General features: G+C 39.8%; 1 protein-coding gene across 4 annotated transcripts in view; it reads left to right on the plus strand.

Moving 5' to 3' along the window:
* Window positions 1-19300, plus strand: part of micu3a (mitochondrial calcium uptake 3a) — a 38587-nt gene that overhangs the window by 13237 nt on the left and 6050 nt on the right. The window contains exons 5-12 of one of the 4 annotated variants that reach the window (XM_088920007.1): window positions 2434-2481; window positions 3043-3125; window positions 5059-5130; window positions 8795-8836; window positions 13283-13378; window positions 14669-14683; window positions 15564-15658; window positions 16763-16934. In XM_088920007.1, coding sequence (XP_088776133.1) covers window positions 2434-2481; window positions 3043-3125; window positions 5059-5130; window positions 8795-8836; window positions 13283-13378; window positions 14669-14683; window positions 15564-15658; window positions 16763-16934 — 623 coding nt within the window. The remainder of the gene's footprint in view (window positions 1-2433; window positions 2482-3042; window positions 3126-5058; window positions 5131-8794; window positions 8837-13282; window positions 13379-14668; window positions 14684-15563; window positions 15659-16762; window positions 16935-19300) is intronic. The other 3 variants (XM_088920016.1, XM_088920024.1, XM_088920028.1) reach the window with 3 other exon arrangements.

Raw genomic sequence — 19300 nt, forward strand, 5'->3', positions numbered from 1 at the left:
CTGAAAAAAATAGTCATTTTATTTCAGGAAGTTCACTCTGGAATATTACCAGTAGAGCAGGCAGTATGTAAGCATGTCGGCATGGCTTCGGTCACGTGGGTGTGACTGGGTGGCAGTAGGGGGATGAGTCCTTGGTTTAGGGGGTGATAACTAACGCTTTTTCAGGAACTCAATGCCAGAGTAATATAAAAACAGAGTTCTAAGAGTTCCACTTCCTAGTGCCTCGTTCTGTTGTTTTGTGTATTTCTGGCAGCTTGTCACACACATACCACACAATGGGTGACATTAAAGTAAGCCCTGATGACAGCCCTGCAATTAGGGGATAGGCATTGCCAATTTAACAGGGATGTTCCAAATACTTATTTTCCTTATAGTGACATTTCCCCACCAATTAGTATTTTAATACATGTATTTTTGTAAATCCACACTTACATAAAAAGCAAAAAGAAGACGCAAGGTGAACTTTCTTTGTCCATTGTGCTATTTCACTTCTTCTTCATCCCTTTAAATTGCTTCGAGTTTTCTTTTCTGCACAGAAGTATTCTGTTTTCAATTATTTGGTGACTTAATTAAGTACTGTTTTTCAGAGAATGTTTTGTCACTGGAAATTTGATCATGGCTCCCCTGGTGATATTCGGACAGACATGCAGTTTTTAAGAAAACCACATTATGCGTGCACAGACCTATAGAAAAGACTAGTATTCACTGTACGGGTAAATGAGAATAGCATTGATCTTAATGCAATGTTACGCACTGGGATTTAAAAAAAGTGTTTATTGATACAGGGAGTACCTTTACTGAGTGCAGGTTCAAACACCCTCAAGTCTCTGGCTGTGTGAGGAGTTAATTCCCGAAGTTAAACACTTCAAGGGTTTGGGTTGGTTCTGTTTCCCTTTGTTTTCTGTGACTCAAACTAAGTGCCAATCCTGGGATTAGGATTGATAATCCTAGCCCTGAACAGCGAAGCTCCTCAGAAAGCATGGGATTGATCTGTGAACAAAGCCGCTGTTTGGAAACCGAAGGGGAGGGTTTGAACTCTGTAGCGTTGGGACACGTTTCTGTGCCCATATGTGATCACTGCGGTCAGTGCAAATCCTAAGAGTGGCATCAAATTACATTTCACTCACAGGCACATTATGAGAAGGCGTTCCGTGGAATTTCTTGTATAATTTAATAACGTTTGTATCAGTCTTAGGTATTATAGGAGACATTGCTCAGAAATGATTTTTATCCTCTCAACGATGAAGTTTTGTGACTTATGAAGAATACTTGGAATCTTTCAAATCCTTTTGAGTTCTTCAACTTCCCCTTTTCCTTGCTAAAATAATTCTAAAAGAAACATTTTCCTCGTTGTTGAGATTTTTTATCTTGGTAAAAACAAACTTGTAACAGGCAAAAACGTGAACCGTTATTTTTTACAGTTGGCTGTCCGGAAGCATAAATCTGGCTTTATGGAAGCTTGCGTGAATAAATTGTAGTTATACTGAGAGTGGCTTTCCGTCTTTAGATAGGTGATTCATAGAGAATTTCTTTACTCATGGAAGAAAAAACTTTTGCTTCAATGAAGCTGAATGCTTCAGACAAATCTTCTGAACACCTTATTGATATGGATCAATATTATTGAATCAAAAGGAATGTGGGGGTAAAATAACAGTAATGTTTGGTAACACTTGTGTACAACAGGGAAAGAGTGAGAAATAAGTGACAGTTCCCAGTTATCTCACAACAGATGCAAAATACAATCTGTTAGCTATTAGTATGGCCAGGAGAGATTTCACAGTCATTCCTGTTTGTTTCTTTACAGAGCCATAACCATTCCAGAACCTTTCTCCCATAACACTCAGAGCAGCCACCCAGAACTATCTCTGCCCCGGTCACTGTCTTCCACTGCAAACAAAGAGGACAGAATGCTTTGAGGGTCTGCCCCGTACAGCATCTCCTGAGTCTACAGAAATGTTCTCTGACAGTTGCTCTTCCTTTTCCTTTGTCCCGCAACAAAGGGAGTTGTATCAAACAAAGAAAAACCAAGTCCTAAATAATGAACTCCAAATCGGTGACAGATGGCTAAAGAATGTCTTACACCTCATTATCGGAACAGGAGGGGTACCACAGGACCCACAGGGCTGCTCAGTTTTGTTTGGGTTTGTGTCTGCGTACGGTCACTTATGTTAAGCCTCCATTTGTGTGAAGAGAACACCTAACCACCATTAAGAGGATTTTATCTATCTGAAGAAAGTAGTCAATCAAAAGCTTTGAAAAGTATTTTAAGCATTGCATCAGAGTATTGCTGGATAAAAGCATTTCAGTGTCTCCCTTTTAAGTCTAAATCTAAACACCACTATATGTTTTTGTGTGCATATTGTGTAAAATAAAAGAGAAAGATATTATGGAGAAATTTGCACTGATTGGAAAACCATTTGATTGTTGTTTTAGGTATCATTGCTTACACTGAATATCTGTTTCTTCTTTGCATCTTGACAAGTGAGTATCTGTAAAATCTTCTATAAAAATTTTCATGTTTCATATATATAACCTGCAAAGCTTTGTGATGTTGTGAAGTTTCATGTATAACATGCTGACAACTTTGTAGTCTTAAGTTTGAAAATCAGTTTAATAAAACAGTCCCAGGATCAGAATTTCAATTATATTATTTCTCTTTTTTTTCCAAAAACAACAGTTGAAATTCTGATGATATTTTTTCATCTTCTGTAGTCCTATTATTGCAAAGACCAGAAACTATTTGTATTCATAAGTGTTTAACCCATGATCCTATGGTTCTTGTGTTAATGTTTATCTGAAATATTTATGTAAATATATTATTTTAATGCTCAAATTAAAAAGTACAAAGTAGAAAGTCAAAGTCTACAAGAGACTGGCTGTGAAACTAAAGTTAAAATATTTTTAAGTACCATTTGATGATTTGCCTGCTCTCCTGCTCCTGGAAAAATAAAATCCTAGATTATTCTATTGGGTCAGTTTGTTGAAGTTGCTCCTGTTCTGCCCAGATTTTTTCTGCTCACGTGCATTTTTTTACTCTTTCAGAGCCTCACGCGGGTTTTAAAATAGCTTTCAATATGTTTGATGCTGATGGGAATCAGATGGTGGATAAAAAGGAGTTTTTAGTGGTATGTATGCTATTTTAATTTTAATTAATACGGGGTAGTACTTGGTGATAACTTGTTTTTAACTAGTCCTCTTTCATCTAATTGGAAATTATACTGTGTGATAAACCTGAGAATTTCCCATTGCATTAATGTGGTTTGGGGTCCTTGAACAATGCCTACAGCTTGCGAGTATTTGTCCAAATCATAACTGGCAAGCCAAATTAAAATGATTAAAATTGTCTTCTAGCCATGCATAATATTCTAGAAATGGACTAAAACTTGTTAACTGTTTGGATCTAATAAGAATTTGTATTTTGGGGCAAATTATCTCATTCAGATTGAATGTCAAGGAAGAAAATAAGTCAGTATATGGAACAAATTATATTAATCTGAATAAAGGTCAGTTCTGTGATTTCGACATGGACAGATGTTTTCACACTATGTGTTCATTCTCTTCTGCATTTGTTGAAAAGAATTGTGTCTTTTAAGTACTTTGCTAGTTTCAGCGTTTTTCTTTGTTTTGTTGCCTGTTTTTTTATGTTTTCACATAACCTTTGGTTAAATAGATTTAAGTGAGTCAGTATAGCACTTTGCAATTGCTTCTCACCAATCTTATCTTAGTAAGGATAACTGAAATCTAAAATTGTGAATAGCTTTCCAGTGAAAAAACATGTAACATGTAAACATGTCAGATATCCTTGACTTTCATTTAATTGTAAATTTAATTGTAAATGCTACTTTAATGTTGTTTCTATGATGCAAAACTGCAACTTTTCCCTTTGACACCATGGTATATCCTATCTGATTGGATATGTCAGCCATTTCAGGCTTGGAAGTTGGCCTTTTTGTTTAGTAACACAGTAGTACCTTTTTAAAAGGTCAGCTTTTATTTTCTGACGTTTGAATGTTCTGATCGTACCAAGTGCCTGGGCAGCAGAGAGACTCTGCATCTTGGAACAGCTCTGTGTTGTTCCTTGACATACGCCACTCGCATTCCTATTTGCTGAAAGATCATTCTTTCGGTGTTAGCCTAAGATCTCAGAACATCTCAAACCCTTTTTCTTTAATTTTTTAATTCTTGTTCCTGAATCTGCTTGCTATGAACGTGTTAACTATTGTGCTGTCACTGCTGGATTGCTAAATTCACATTATTGCTTTTAGTTTTTTAGAGGGACGATAAACAACCATACATACATTTTACATACCAGTGGGCAAATATTTACCTTATCAAAAACAAAAATCGTATTCAGTGATTGGTAAAGTGAAAAATGAACCTTTAGGTTCTCTACTAATTATTTTGATAGAAGTGTTGCACCTAGTGTAGAAGTGTGCTTGTAATTCATTTTCAATGGGTGTTTCTAAGTTTCTTTTGGTGATGGTACATTAACCCAGGAACAGGAAACTTTTTTCTGTATAGTTCAGGTGGACAGCTGCGTCAGCATGCGTAGGCTGCAAAGGAACAAGTAATAGGTTTATTCCATGCTGAAAAAAAGAAGAAAGAGAACACAACGTTTCGGCACTGGAGCCTTCAGGTGCTCACACCTGAAGAAGGCTCCACGGCCGAAACGTTGTGTTCTCTTTCTTCTTTTTTTCAGCATGGAATAAACCTATAACCTGTTCCTTTTTTTCTGTATAGTTTGGCTTTCATAATTGTCAATATTGTCAATATGACAATTGCTCTTGACATTCCCCGGCGCATCGGCCTGTGTTTCAGAGGATCACTAACTTCGGGGGCCTTGAAAGTGCTGATAATCCTCATTTCTTCAAAAGGAATCATTGTTTCTCTCTGTGTGTGTGATGAGCCCTTTCCCTCATCACAGCTCTCTCGGGATAATTCTTTGTAGTTCAAGCGGGAAAGAGCACGCCAGGCATGGTTTGATCTTGAGGTAGATTTTAAATGTGTTCTGCAGCACTTTGCATGAATGGTGATATGAGCGACTTCTGTCTCACGCAGCTACAGGAAATATTTCGCAAGAAAAATGAGAAGAAGGAGCGCAGAGGTGATGCTGAGAAATCTGCCCTGCTGGTAAGGACGCTCACAGTCACCTCCTAGCGAGTGTGTCTAGTGCAGGAGGAATCTGCCCTGCTGGTAAGGACACTTACAGTCACCTCCTAGTGGCTGCTCAGGTGGCTCTAGTGTGCAGGAGAACTGTGAGGGACTGGCAGTTTAGGCTTTTGCTCTGCTGGGAGAGCCACAGAAATTATTCTCTTCCGGCACAAAATGTAGCACTTTATGACTTTGCCTTGTTAATTCAGTACACTTGGTATTGCGGCATATGGCCTCTCCGATTAGGACAGGGGGAAGCTGAGAACCTGAGAAGAAACTGAAAGGCTTGCCTCTCCTACTGTTATCAAGCACAGCACATTCATCACGTTCCTTGCTTTCAGCGCTCAGCTCTGCTCCTCGTCACACTAAATAGGGGAATTTCTACCCAGGAGGCCAAAAACTAGACCTCCTGCTGAATTTGGAGAAAAGACATCCTTGGCTTTAGCTAATCTTCCAGCCCATTAAATAATTAGTAACTTAATTTGCTTTGATCTTCTATCTGATATTGGCTCAGGACTGTTCCATCTGCTCCTTCAGCACGTCCACACCCCGAGAGTTAGCCTTTATCTTAGTATCTTTTAAAGGTAACTTCGCCGTGTGGAGACTGTGTACTCTTTGTGACAGTGAGCGAATGAGACACTGTCAGGGTTTGCCAACCTTGGTCTAAGAGTCATCTCCTTCTAAAGCCTCATAAGTGCCCAGCTGGGTTACGTTAAACCCAATCTGCTTTATTGTCCATGTACAAATTCAGAATACGTAAAACATCCAATGGACGTGTACAAGTGATTCGAAGCTCCGGTCTCCTGATTTTCCTTCCTAAAAGCAGTGGGAAGGAAAGTTTAGCACGAGGATTTGAAGAGCTAAGGAAGGTGGGTCTATGCTAGGGTTTCCGTAAAGCCGGCATCACACTACACAACTTTTCCTAGGATTTTCAGTCCTTGCCTTCATTTACATAATTGTAAGAAAATCACAGCGAATTGGAGGGAGTCGTAGGGGCTATTAAGAGCACTATAACTGAGTCGCAGTGCACCCCCATTACCATCAGTTGTGTAGTGTGACACCCCCAGCGACTCAGTTATAGCGCTCTTCACAGCCCCTACGCCTCTCGGTGACTCGCTGCGATAATATCAAACAGAGTCGCAAGTCGTAGGGGTGGGCTCTCGTGTCTGCGACGATCACAGCCCGTGAGCGCTCACCCGGAAGTACAGTGCGGCCGCAAGGAAAGGAGGAAAGCGAGTATCTTGGACTGTGGGAATGGAGCGGCTCGTCGAACTCGGGAGCCAGCACAGATGTCTGCTCGATGTTTCGCGTTCGTCGTTTCTCTACTTTCGTGCAGTGCTCCTCCTCTTATTCCGGTGTGCTCCATATTGATTGGCTGCCAAGATGAGGCAACCTCGCGGTACTTTTTCGCAGCGCCATACGAGATTCGGAACCGTGATGAAAAGTCATGAGGGAATCGTGTGATTAGTCACCCCCTGCGATTCCTAGTCGTATAGTTTGACACCCTCTAGGACAGAAAAGGCAGCGACATTCGGCAACTGCAGTCGTTAAATTTGACATGCTCTCTGACTAGAAGTCGTGTCGAGTCCTGTAGTGTGACGCCGGCTTTAGAGATAAGATAAGATCACTTTATTAGCCACATACAATTTCTTGCATTAGAAATTTGTCTTTTTGTATACCCCAGCTTGCTCTCCATGAGACACAGACAGGGAGAGAAGCTGGGGGTCAGAGCACAGGGCCAGCCATTGTACAGCATCCCTGGAGCAGCTGGGGTTAAGGGCCTTGCTCAGGGGCCCAATGGAGTAGGATTCCTTTGGCAGCCATGGGATTTGAACTGGTAACCTTCCGGCCATAGGCACAGATCCTTAGCTACAGAGCCACCACTCCACCCTGGCTTTAGTTTCAGAAGGAGAAATTCGGCACAATAGATTTAAAAGAAAAACAACCTCAGTATATATCTTTGGCATTCCAAACATTTCAGAGTATATTCTTGTCACAACTGAGATTAAATATCAATTCTATTTCAATTGAAGGAAGGATTTCACTTAGGAAACAAAGTTAGATATTGTTCTTAATGTTAAAATGATAGAAGCCTGGTCTACTTTAATTTATAAAAAAAACATTTGTGTGTGCATCTGCACACCTCAAGCAGTATATGCTATTTATAAACATTTATAAACACTGACTGGTAACAAATAGGTGATTCTTTGTACTTTTTTATCAATGGTAAGTCCAAACAAATTATATGCTTATATTAAGGATGAAGAAATGTAAAGTTATAACAAAGTAAATATATATCAAGAAATGCACATTACAGGCTATGATTAATTTTTCATGACATTAAGTACATAGGAAATGATATTATAGAGTTGGATATTTGACTTAATTTGAAGTTGCTAAAGATTTCTGTCTCAGATCTTACAAAATTCCATGTTTATGAGGTAAGGGGTTGTGATGGGTGTAATATATACATTAATGGAACGTTTATCTGCTACAACTTAAGCCAAAATGTAAGGTTTGCGTACTTAACTAGCAAATGAACAAAAAAATGTTTATACACATCCATGTGCACGTAAACACCAGCTGCTGAGGAGAGTCATGCCTGTGACCAAACTTGGAGTTCAGAGTCCAGTCAATCTCAGCACTTTCTACTGGAAAACCTGTCTTTGCTGTGGACAGAGAACAAAACCTTATATTTAAGTATAAATTTGATATTTGAATATCCAAAATCGAATCTTAAGTTTTTTTATATTATAAAATTCAAGACTTCAACTTATAAGACAACATTAAGACAAATAAAACAATTAAAATTCTGACAGCACTTATTGTTCATGTTTTCCTTTTGTCTGTGTTGAAAGGAGATCTGTCTTTCCCTTGTGAAGAGGATTGTGTCTGTCTGTGTTATATGCAGCGTATTGAATGCTACTTATTTGGAGTCTCAAACAAAGTTTTCAGTTCCTTATTTTCTGATTGATATAAAGTCACTGAAAACTAATCTTTCTCCAGTGAGATGACCTTGATTATGACAAGATTAGCTACGGTTATGAGTAGCTTCTGTTTTATTCACACACAGTCCAGTAATGATTACTGCATCTGCTTTTTAACTGATGGTGTGGGATTTATTTCCCCAACATAAATCATTTTCAAATGACTTACTGAAGTATTCTGTGTTTACTTATTATTAATGATTAAGATTGATGCAGATGAGCTTAAAATGCACCACGTTTCTGTGGAAGTCACATTGCTAAAAACATATTTCTTTAGATGGAAAAGACGCAGAAACTGGAGTAAAACTATAAAAGCAAAGACAGTAAAGCTGACCAGAAAGAGATAATGAACTGACAGAAGCCCCCAATCTGTACTTCGCAAAGGGAAATTGTGACCTCTTTTTATTTGGATACAGTTATTTTACTGCACCTCAATGGCTAACTTTCCCATCAGAATCTTTGATAACTTGCAGCAACTCAAACATGATGAGAATGAATATGTTTGCATTTAAGGCTTAAGGCAAAGAGTGTGTGTTAATACTGTGCCTGTTTAACGACTGCCTTGCGTGTCCTAACATGTTCTGTTGTTCTTCTTCCTTTTATTGCATGCTGCTCTCTGAAATCTGACTCTGCATCCTCCTTTTTCTGTGTGTAAGAATTTGCAACTTTATGGATATCAGTATGCTCCTGTCAGCAGCGTATGTATCCCGCCAGCATGGTATTTATCCATTACTGAGTGCAAATGTTTCTTAAGATGCTCATTTTTATAAGGACTGTAATTTGTTTGTACTGTAATGGAGGGGTGGGGGGTATCAAGCTTTGTTTAAGCTTAAGCGACTCTTTCCGAGCAATGTGTAGGGTGATTCAAAACTCACTGTGACTTCACCTGAGGGTTGAGGGTCGCTGAGGGCGCATCAAAGACAGTACAGCTGCTCTTTGAAAATGACGCCAGCATCTTCTCCAGGCAAGCTGAGGAGACTCTGGTTTGGCTGCCGCTTTGTGACTAGTGGGTGCTGTTCTGGCCTGGCTGCAGCTGCTCTGCAGCTACTGCTGCGATGGCTCTCTTCCCCACGGTGTTGAGAAACCCTTCCCTGCCTTTTCTGGTTCCCTGCTACTCGCGGCTCCTTACTCGTTCCAGTGCCTTTTGAATCACCTTGTAGGTTTGGGTGTTTTCTCCCCAGGTCCAGATTTAGCGATTTTGTTTTTGAATGTCAGCTTGTGGGCCAGAGTGACGCAGATTGATCCTTGTCAGGCTTATTAAAATAATTCTTAAAGGTTTTAAAATGTTTCCCCTGAAAGAAGTTACACAACTTGTATGGAATACAGTTGATTTTTTAATTTTGTCAGCTCTGCTATGTATATCTGTTTTTTATTATTATCTGTTTTTATTTATTATTTTTTATTATTTATCTGTTTTTTTATTATGGTCACAATTAGCACTTAATCTCAAGGCGCTGCATCAGGTTGTTGAGGCAGATTTTTCATTGCTGAAATACTGGTGGCCTCAAACCATAGCAGAAAAAAATGTGTTCTTGAATGAACGAAACCCAGCAAAATCTTTATCCCATGTGTGGCCAAAGTGTCTGTGTAAATTTATCATAGTTTTTAAAAATACAGTGAAAGTGTCATGCCTGACAGCTTGTGGAGTATGGTTTTTACTATTTTCAACATTTTGTTGCACATTTAAGATGTGTATATATTGTACTTATGTATACAGCTGGAAGGTGTAAGATGTGGTCCCCTAAGAAAGGTAGTCCCATTGGAAAGCTGACTCTCCTGAGCAAAACTGGATTTTGTGTGGATTATAAATGTAGGAGATCTTCCAAGTCCTTATTTAACCAAAGTTTCTTAATCTGCTATTGCCCAACGAGTTTGACAAGGTAGTGGAAGTCTTAAGTATTTATTTGTAGTCACGCCTCACAGCTTACCTGAGTAGCACAGGCCACAGCTGGATAGAAATCCAAATCCACTTGATAACATTTCATTAAACTAATTAAAAGCCAAGAACGTAAAGCAATAGTTAACTAGGAATCTGGAGAAGAAATTATTTTTCTACCCTTTTGAAACATTTTTATGCACAAAGACAGCAAGGTGCCTCACAGCTCTTCGGCTCTGAGTCTGAGTCCGGACCAGGGTGCCTTCTGTGTAGCTTGTGTGTCTTCTCTCCTTGTTTGCGTGGGTTTTCTCAGGCCGCCTCTGTTTCCTTCCACTTCTCACAGACTTCTCAAGGACATGCTGGTCAGGTTTATATTGATAAATGATGTGCCCTTGTGCATGTGGATCCTGTGCTCTGTGATGGACTGGTGTCCTGTCCAGGGTGTGTCCTGTCTTGTGTCCTGTGATGGACCGGTGTCCTGTCCAGGGTGTGGTCCCATCTTGTGTCCTGTGATGGACCGGTGTCCTGTCCAGGGTGTGTCCTGTCTTGTCCCCTCTGTTTCCAGGATAGGCTCCTGGTTATAATGGATGGACAGTAGATGGATAGATAGATGGACGTATTATTGCTTTTTTCTTTGGTAAGGAGGAGCTTTCGGGGTTTGGATGAATCATAAAGCACACATAAAGCTTGCTTTGACAAACATGAGGTAATTGTGTCTTCTCCTGCAGTGTTTAAATTAAGTTAAAGCGAGGTTTCAAATAACTCAAAAGCCCTCATGCGCGCTTCATTTCCAAAAATGAAGAATACTTCAGACACAGTGGAGATGCAGTCAGACATAGCTGGAGATTTTAGGGCATTGTCTGCAAAGGACAGTTCTCACAATAAAACAGTTGATTTATGTTACCTGCCTGCTGTCAAATGGAGTTCATTGAGGCATATTACCTAAATTAAACTTGAGAGGCCCTCTTCTGTGAAATCAGAGAAACGTGGACAGGCCCCCATGCTTCACTTATACAGTTTCTTGGGGAGTGGTATTTTGGCTTCAGTCCCCTTTTGTAGTATTTTGACCCATGAGCCATATATACCATTAAACTTTAGGAACGTGCTTTATTACAACTGATATGGAATATTGAAGTCAGGGCTTTTAGAGTTTTCTAAGGCTGTTTTGATTCACAAGCCCTGTTTCAAATGGTTTTCATTTTTATCACCCCCCCCCACCCCCCCAAAAAAGAAACTAACCCAAGATGAGAACAGGCATAAAATCTTTTCATGCCTACATGTTAAGAGTTCCCCTTTAAAATTGTGGTTGGGCTTTTCCCCATATATTATAATTAGAAATGTATAGCTTTTATGATACTAGATAGGAATATCACTGCGCATTAAAGGATATTCCCTTAATTAGCTGTAGGATCATGTCATAAATCTGTCTCTTCTGAAAATTATGAAGTGCTTAGGAAGAACAGTGTTTTATCAGGTGTGTCAGCTTTCATTTTTCCCTTTAGGCATGAAAGATAAAAAAGTAAGAAAAAATATTGTGAAACGAAGCAAGGAACACACATAAAAACATGTGTACGGGGGACTGCTGTACTGCAGTTCGTGTCTTGGCTGCCAGCGATGTTTTCTCTCTGGGGTGTACTGTTTAAACATGAAAGCACCCGTGCACTTTGCAGACCCGACACAAACAGGGCAGCACCAGTAACTCGCAGCGGAATGGCCACTTCTGGACTGGGCTCTTCCCCCGCTGTTATTATTTGTTCAGTGTTTCGGGGGCTGTCCCATGCTCTAGGGATTGTGCCTTGTGATCCCTTCTCTGACAGCTGGGGATTTCAGAGGAAGCAGAGCCCTGCGCCTTGCAGTGAGTCATCGATGGCGAATCTAGAAAGCTGGATTACTCAGTCCGGAGCCTCATGACTAATAGTGTTTTTGATTCCGTTTTATCCAGCGCGGTGCTGCGGAACATGGCAGGGGTGTTTGGATTTAACTATGCAGATCACGTTATTTGTTTTTGTAATGACCTTCACTTAAAGAAGGAAAGACCACTGCTTATAAAATCACCGTACTAAATTACGGCTGTATTACAGAAACCTCCCAACTTCCAGCACTATGTTACATCTAGAGTTCAGTCGTCACGAAAAAATTGATATTACAGATTGCATTTTCCTGCCTCACATGTCTCCTACATGCGCTTTCCCGACATTTAGGACGGGTATCAGGGTTCCAGAACAAGTAGTACAGTAAGATCTCAATAGCACTATTTTGTTGTCTGGAGCTAGAGGAAGAGGAGTATGCAATTCAATGTGAGAGAGACATTTTACAGATCCAAGCAAAAAACCTTATTCAGATTTCGTCAGTATGCCAGTGATGGGGATTTAAAGCATGCAAATAAGAAAATAGAAACCAGTAAAGGTTTTTGCCATACCCACCCACAAACAGCACATGCCTGTATAGGCCATTGTGTCTGTGTGCTGTACTAGCTAGTGTACGTTTGTAAATGGTATTATTGAAATTCAGACTGGGTGGGGTAGAATAGAATTAAAACCCCTTTTTATTTCTTTGTCACTCTTGAGTCTTGTTTTATACGAGCCATAATTGAAATACTTAACAATCACAGTTAAAATTTGACTTCCTCTGGGTTTCATGCGTAGCTAAGAGTTTGTTGCAGTGGTTTTCCTTGGATATAGACTCAGATCAGTTGTTAAGAGATACAGTTAATGCACGATTTCCTACCTAAAACTGGGATGTCCCAACTAAAGTTTGGAAAAGATCTCACTCAGGAAATTTCCTGAATTTGTGAATTGTAGCCTGTAGTGGCCATGAAAAAATCCAATAGATACATACTGTAAGTTAGGAGTAATGTTAAAATCAGGAAGGTTTTCTGTATTATGTCCTCAGAGTCACCTCTTCACTCAAAACAAACTAGGGACTAATTTTGCATAACAAATTGTCGCTAGCGCAGTTGAAAGTAGTGGCACTCTCACTCTCCTGCTTTGTTGTTTTGATGAAATTCAGGCGCAACAATGCAGTTCCTTCTGTTTCTTTTGAAAAACATCTTCCTTGCTGCCTAAATTTCCTCCTCCAGATTAAAAAGAAGAAGGCCCCTACCTGCTGAGCATTGAGATTAAATGGTTCTTGTGAGATTGAGATTAAGTGATTCTTGTGAGATTGGTATTAAATGGTTTCTGTTTTAGAATTCCTTAGTTATTTAATCCTCAAACAGGATCAGTAAAATGTTTTCTACTAATTGCTATGCTTTTCACAACCTCTGCAGGTTCTTAAAAAAGATGCTCAAGATTGTGCCCCTAGGAGCTACTGGGACATTCTGAGGCGAAGCACAAGCCAAGTCCTCTTTTCAGACCTTGCAGAGGTCTGGTCATGTTTAAATATCAGATCCTTGTAAAGGAGTGTTTTCTTTCACCTCTTCATTTAATCCCCTCATTGATGTTCATCCCAGTGTCGTCCTCTTCCCCATACGGTTTTGAATGCGACCTGTTTTATTTGTTGTCTTATTGAATTTTTGAAACAGTATTGAAAACAGTAGTTTAGACGTCTTCCTGTTCTCAGTGTTTATTTTGAGCTGTAAATGCTGCTTTTTAAGCCATCTCTGAGCCCCGATGAGGAGAACGGGGAAAAGCATCCCTCATGTTTTAGGAATATTTTACAAATTGCTAAAAATTTTAAAGGCTGCCATTTTGGTGCAGTTGTCTGACGGCATACCAGTTTGTGAGTACTTGATGCAGAAATCATATTTGTTACAAGATTTAAATTATTTAAAATTTATAATTGAGGGGAGTCTAGGCGGTAAGGAAAGATCTCAGTTTAGTCCTCAACACAAAGAAGATCTTCTCTGATACAGTTAAATGAAGCTAAGGTGTCAAGGTGGGGAGATTAGCACTGCAAACATTATGTTTCCTGGGTCCAGGGTTCGACTGTGGGCTGTGAGTTGTGTTCTGTGTGGCTTTTGCATGTTGCCTCTATATCCACCCACACTGGCTTTGTCCAGGTGCTCCAGTTTCCTTCCCAAGACATGCTGGGTAGGCATTGCTAAACTTCCCCTGGCCTGGTGTCCTGTGCAGGGTGTGGTCCTGTCCTGTGCCCTGTGACGGACTGGTGTCCTGTCCGGGGTGTGGTCCTGTCCTGTGTCTTGTGATGGACTGGTGTCCTGTCCAGGGTGCATTATTGTGTTACACCTTGTGCTTAAAGGGACAGGATCCAGCTTGCCGCAGTCCCACTAGGAATAAGTCACTTACTGATACAGGATGGGTGGGTGAGTGAAAGGAAGCTGACAGCAGATGATCAAGGTGTCCCTTTTCCAATCACGTTAGGTCCCTGTTGTAACTGCAGACAGCTCAGCAGAATTTGAAGTTTGTTAGGGAATTCTGGGGAAAAGAGAGGCTCAGATATAATTTAAAAATGTAAAAGAATTTCCTTTGAATTGTACAAAAACTAATTCAAATCATTTCTCATTTGTTCTTGTGCCGTGCTTGCCTGATTTCCTACTACAGTTTATTCCCATTGAAAGTATGTGTGTTTTAAGTTTGTGTTATATGTTACACATTTGCCTCCATTTCTGAAGTTGTATCATTACTTTAACCTTTTGTTTGAACTCAATGCAACAATGTCTCTCTTCTTTATTTTAAACACTCTGCCACAATAGGACTTTAGACTAGAGGTATAGAAGGAGCATGCTTGGTTGCAATGGTCACTTAGGAGAGAGCAGTGATTGGGCACTGAAAAGTGTGGCATGAGTTGCTCTGTTGCAGCTGTGAGCATGGAGAACACGACCGTGCGGTCTCAGCTCGTTACTCGCCTTTTTCTAAAGCTACTGTTGACTTATTAACCTACAAGACTGGGGAGCGCCTTTCAGGGCCCCTTCTGTAGCTTGAAAGGCTTGAGACTGTGTTACGTGTGGGCATTACAAGCCATTAGTAAATAAACAACGCAGTCCTCCTAATCCACGTACCCTCTTTCTGTGTTTCAATTTCAGTTTTTCAGTCGTTCTTTCCTCTTTAATCCAACTCCAGTTCCACATATGTAAAAATGAACTGAAAACAATATGGAACTGGAATGAATTTTAACCCTGACTTTAACACATACAGAAAGCATATAACAAGCATTTTATTTATACCCAGTTGGTCATGAGCCACATTCTTCCTGGGATAGTCGCACTTCAACCATATCCTGAAGTCTAAACACAATACATAAAACAATCAGAACTGAGTCTTTAAATATGACTTAATTTTATTCAAACCAGCATTTAGTTTGTATCTAGAAAAAGGTGAATTCTTTTATCATAGTGTGTTTTATGTTTTGTGCATATGTGCATGAAGTATACTTATAAGTTCATTTGCCTGTGATTGATGGATTGCTCTTTTTCGCCTGTCTTTTGTCTGTGCTTGTATGTTTGCAACAAAAGTACACAGTGCATTTGTATGTTACTTCTGTGATCGTAACTGTATCTCTTCTTTTAATGCGCAAGTCCAATGACTTGTTGATCCTTTCTTTTTGCAGTCATTGCGTTTGTTTTAACAAATGTTTTCTTCTTTCTACAGCGTGCCGAAGAGAACATGATGATAGATACGACACTGTTGGTGCATTTCTTTGGAAAGAAAGGGAGGGCTGAGCTGAACTTTGATGATTTTTACAGGTATACAATTTTCAACATTGTTGAACTTAAACAAAGTTGATATGAGTTTGTAAGTGGAATTATTTTTTAAAATAAACAGGAAATAAAACTAACGCAGTGTTTCAAATGTCAGTTATACCCATATTGCTAGTGCAGAAAAACATAAAATCATTTTTTTTTTTAGATTTAATACTTTTAAGTGTTAGGCTTTATAGAAAAGCCACATTCTTATGCATTTAAAGTTGTCAGAGTTCTTTACACTCATCCGTATGAGCACCAGAAAGACTAAATAACTTTGTTGTAGATATAAACAAAACTTCACTTCCAAGAACCAGATGTTTGTGAATGTTTAATAAGGATTATAGTATCTGATTGACCATCAGTCGGTGAGATTCACACCATCCACTGTCGCAATGAAGCCCAATCCATCATTCAGGATCCCAACCATACCACAAGCTGTTCTCCCCCTGCGCTCTGACAAGCGGTACCGCACTGTTAAAGCACGGAGCACTAGACTCAAGAACGGCTTCTATCCCACTGCAGCGCACATCCTCAACGGCAGCTCACTGCAGGGACTCAGACTCAGGGCACCTCTGCACTTTTTGCATGTGTTTTTTTCACTACTACATATTTATTGTTCTCCACAACATATTTATGAATTTATTGTTCGGGTTGTTGTTATTTATGATGTTTGTAACGTGCTGTTTGTAACGAGTCCAGTGTGCTCCTCTACTTGAGTACTTGAGTATTTTAAGTTCTGGCTTAACCCTTGTGAGTGAGGGAGGCCTACTGGTCACAGGCTGAGGAGGCCCGATCCCCATTGAGGGAGACGAGTGACCCTACAGGCAGCGGTAAGGGTGGGGATCAGCTGGAGGGGCGATGAATGCAACAGAATTGTTAATAAAAATAAGTGATAGTTGTGATTTAGAATAGCTGTGTGAAATTGGCCTTTTCTGTCGTCGCCCTCCCGAAACTCAGTTAAGAACTTCCTTTTATAATGTGTAAGTACGGCAGAGTAAATTTAGGTTAGGAGTTAATGATCACAGTAATGCTGTCTACGACTGAAAAAGAATTATAGTCGTATTGTTGCTTTGGGATCATAGTGAGTTTTCATCAATGTTGCAGATTCATGGACAATCTACAGACAGAGGTTCTCGAGATAGAGTTCCTCACGTACTCCAAAGGGATGACAACCATTAGTGAAGAAGACTTTGCTCGTATTCTGTTGAGATACACAAATGTGGAGAACACAAGCAGCTATCTGGACAATGTGCGCCAAAGAATTCCTGATGAAAAGGTACAGTTTCCTTTTTTCACATTAATGAGGCATCCTTATTCTGTCAAACCCTTTCTTGCTCTAGCTGTAGTGTGCAGAGATTATTTGCATCTTGAAAGCAACCTGTTTTTGTCAAGGTTTGTTCTGATTTATCTATTTAAGAGCACTATTGAGACTTTTTTATTGGCTGTCTTAATGACTGCAGAAAGTGTATAAAAATAGCGGTGTTAAAGGTTTTAATTGTACGATTGCTGCAGCTGTGATATTTATTTCCCTTGTGTGAAGGTATTGTTGATTTATGATAAAATCCCTTAATTATAAACCTCCATATAGTTTTGTTCTCAGATTCTGTCTGGGATCTTCATCAAGAGCTACCAGTTACAAGGATTAGATCACATGTGGTGCTGAATTGAAGTATTTTTGTTTAATGTCTGCTTCGTGATGCAATGTTACATCATGTCTTTTTACAAGAAAAACGTTAAATGTCTTCTTTTCCACAGGAGACACTGTTCTGTAAGGCAGGATACTGCAGCGCCCCTATGAGCAATTGGAAAACAGTGTCGTTTATTTTCTTCCCCTTCCACTGACTCTCATGCAAAGAAGTTGCTGGCTTTTGCTAACGGAAGAGCAGGTTGTTGGTAGATAACTGCTGATAATTAAGTGGGTCTTATGGTTGGGTTAAGAGATATTTTTAAAGAGTTCAGCACCAAACATAGCAAAACATTGTGTGTAACTCTTTAGCTCATTTGTAGGACAGTGAATGTCTCCTGTCGGCAGGGTGTCTCGGCAATAAAAGAGTTTAGTGGTGGACAAACGCATGAGTGACAAACAATAGGGCTGGTGTTACATGTAATCTCTCGGGCATGGGTTGTTTTGGATAGATCCCCTGTGTTTGTGTTTATGCAAGTATCAGGTTAGTCTGCCTTAGAAAAGACTGCAAACCATTTGACCCTTTTAAATGGCTACAGTTCGGCAGTGTTGACGGATTGGCTTGTAGAGAACAGAAAAAAAGCTTCTGTGTACCTTAACTATTAGTCTGCGTTATCTTCTACCCTTAGATCATTCGTTAGGTTTTTTTCTTTTAACGCGTTGCCATCCCATTCAGATGAAACCCTAGCATGGTTTTGCTTATATTGAAGGGGTCAGTGTCAGATAGTATGTATCAAAAGAGCCATTACCTTCAGGACAGGTCTTGTAAGAAGACTTTATCTTAATTTAAGTCTATTGTAAAATTTGGTGATTAGTTGTTTCTTTTGAAATCTTGCATTTGTTTTATATCGGGTTTTGTTTGTGTATTCTAACATGTGTGAGGTGTTTTTAGGCTAAACAAAAATACTGTAGCACCAGCTCTTCAAAATAGATTTAAATGTGTACCTATATTTATCTTGTTCTACTTTTATGCATTATTGCCATTTAGACATAAATCGGTTATTTTGTAAGCCAGCAGCAGCTGCTTACTCTGTGATAATATAATGCTCAGATTTCAGACTCATACAGGTTTTGAGTTCATTTACATTCATATGATATTTAACCATGAAACTGCACTGCTAATCATTATCTATGTTTTTGCTTGAAAAGTGTACAAATAAAAACAGAAGTATTTGGTATGTCGTTGCAGGGGCCAAGGTTTCTGAGCTTTAACTATTAAATGCTTAATTTATTAATCAGAATTCAAGCCAAGCTCTCTTTCAAAAGTAGAGCCCTACGGTTAATAATGATTTCTTAGCTCCTTACACTAAAAGCGCTTTACAGATAATGGGGACTCCCCTCCACCAGTGTGCAGCCCCACCTAGATGATGCAATAGCAGCTAATGTGCGCCAGTACTCTCCCCACACACCAGCTCTCAGTGGGGAGGAGTGATGAAGCCAGTTCAGAGATGGGGATTATTAAGGGGCCATGGTGGGTAAAGACCTGGGGGATATTTGGACTCCGGGATAATACCCCTACTCTTTTCGAGAAATACCCTGGGATTTTTAATGACTGCTGAGAGTCAGACCTCAGTTTTAAGTCTCCTCTGAAGGACGGTGCCTTTTTACAGTGTAGTCTCCCCATCACTATACTAGGGCATTAGGACCCACATAGACTGCAGGATGAGCGCCCCCTGCTGGCCCCACTAACACTTCTTCCAGCAGCATCCTCAGCTTTCCCAGGAGGCTGGGAGCTGCAGGGTATAATAATCCAACCCTAATCTTGTCATGTAGGGGACAAGTGTTGCTTCTCTCCCTTTAACAGAAAGTACCTGGGACCACTTTTGTTTTGTTTTAGAAAAGAGAGGTGGGATAATGTGAAGGAGAAAATCCTTAAATTCATCTCTGACTTCTGACCTTCAGATTTTCACGTGCTGTAAGTGCATAAGAACATAGGAAGGGCAACAAACGAGAGAAGG

Source organism: Atractosteus spatula, chromosome 1, assembly GCF_055471065.1.
Source record: "Atractosteus spatula isolate fAtrSpa1 chromosome 1, fAtrSpa1.hap1, whole genome shotgun sequence".
Lineage (NCBI taxonomy): Eukaryota > Metazoa > Chordata > Actinopteri > Semionotiformes > Lepisosteidae > Atractosteus > Atractosteus spatula.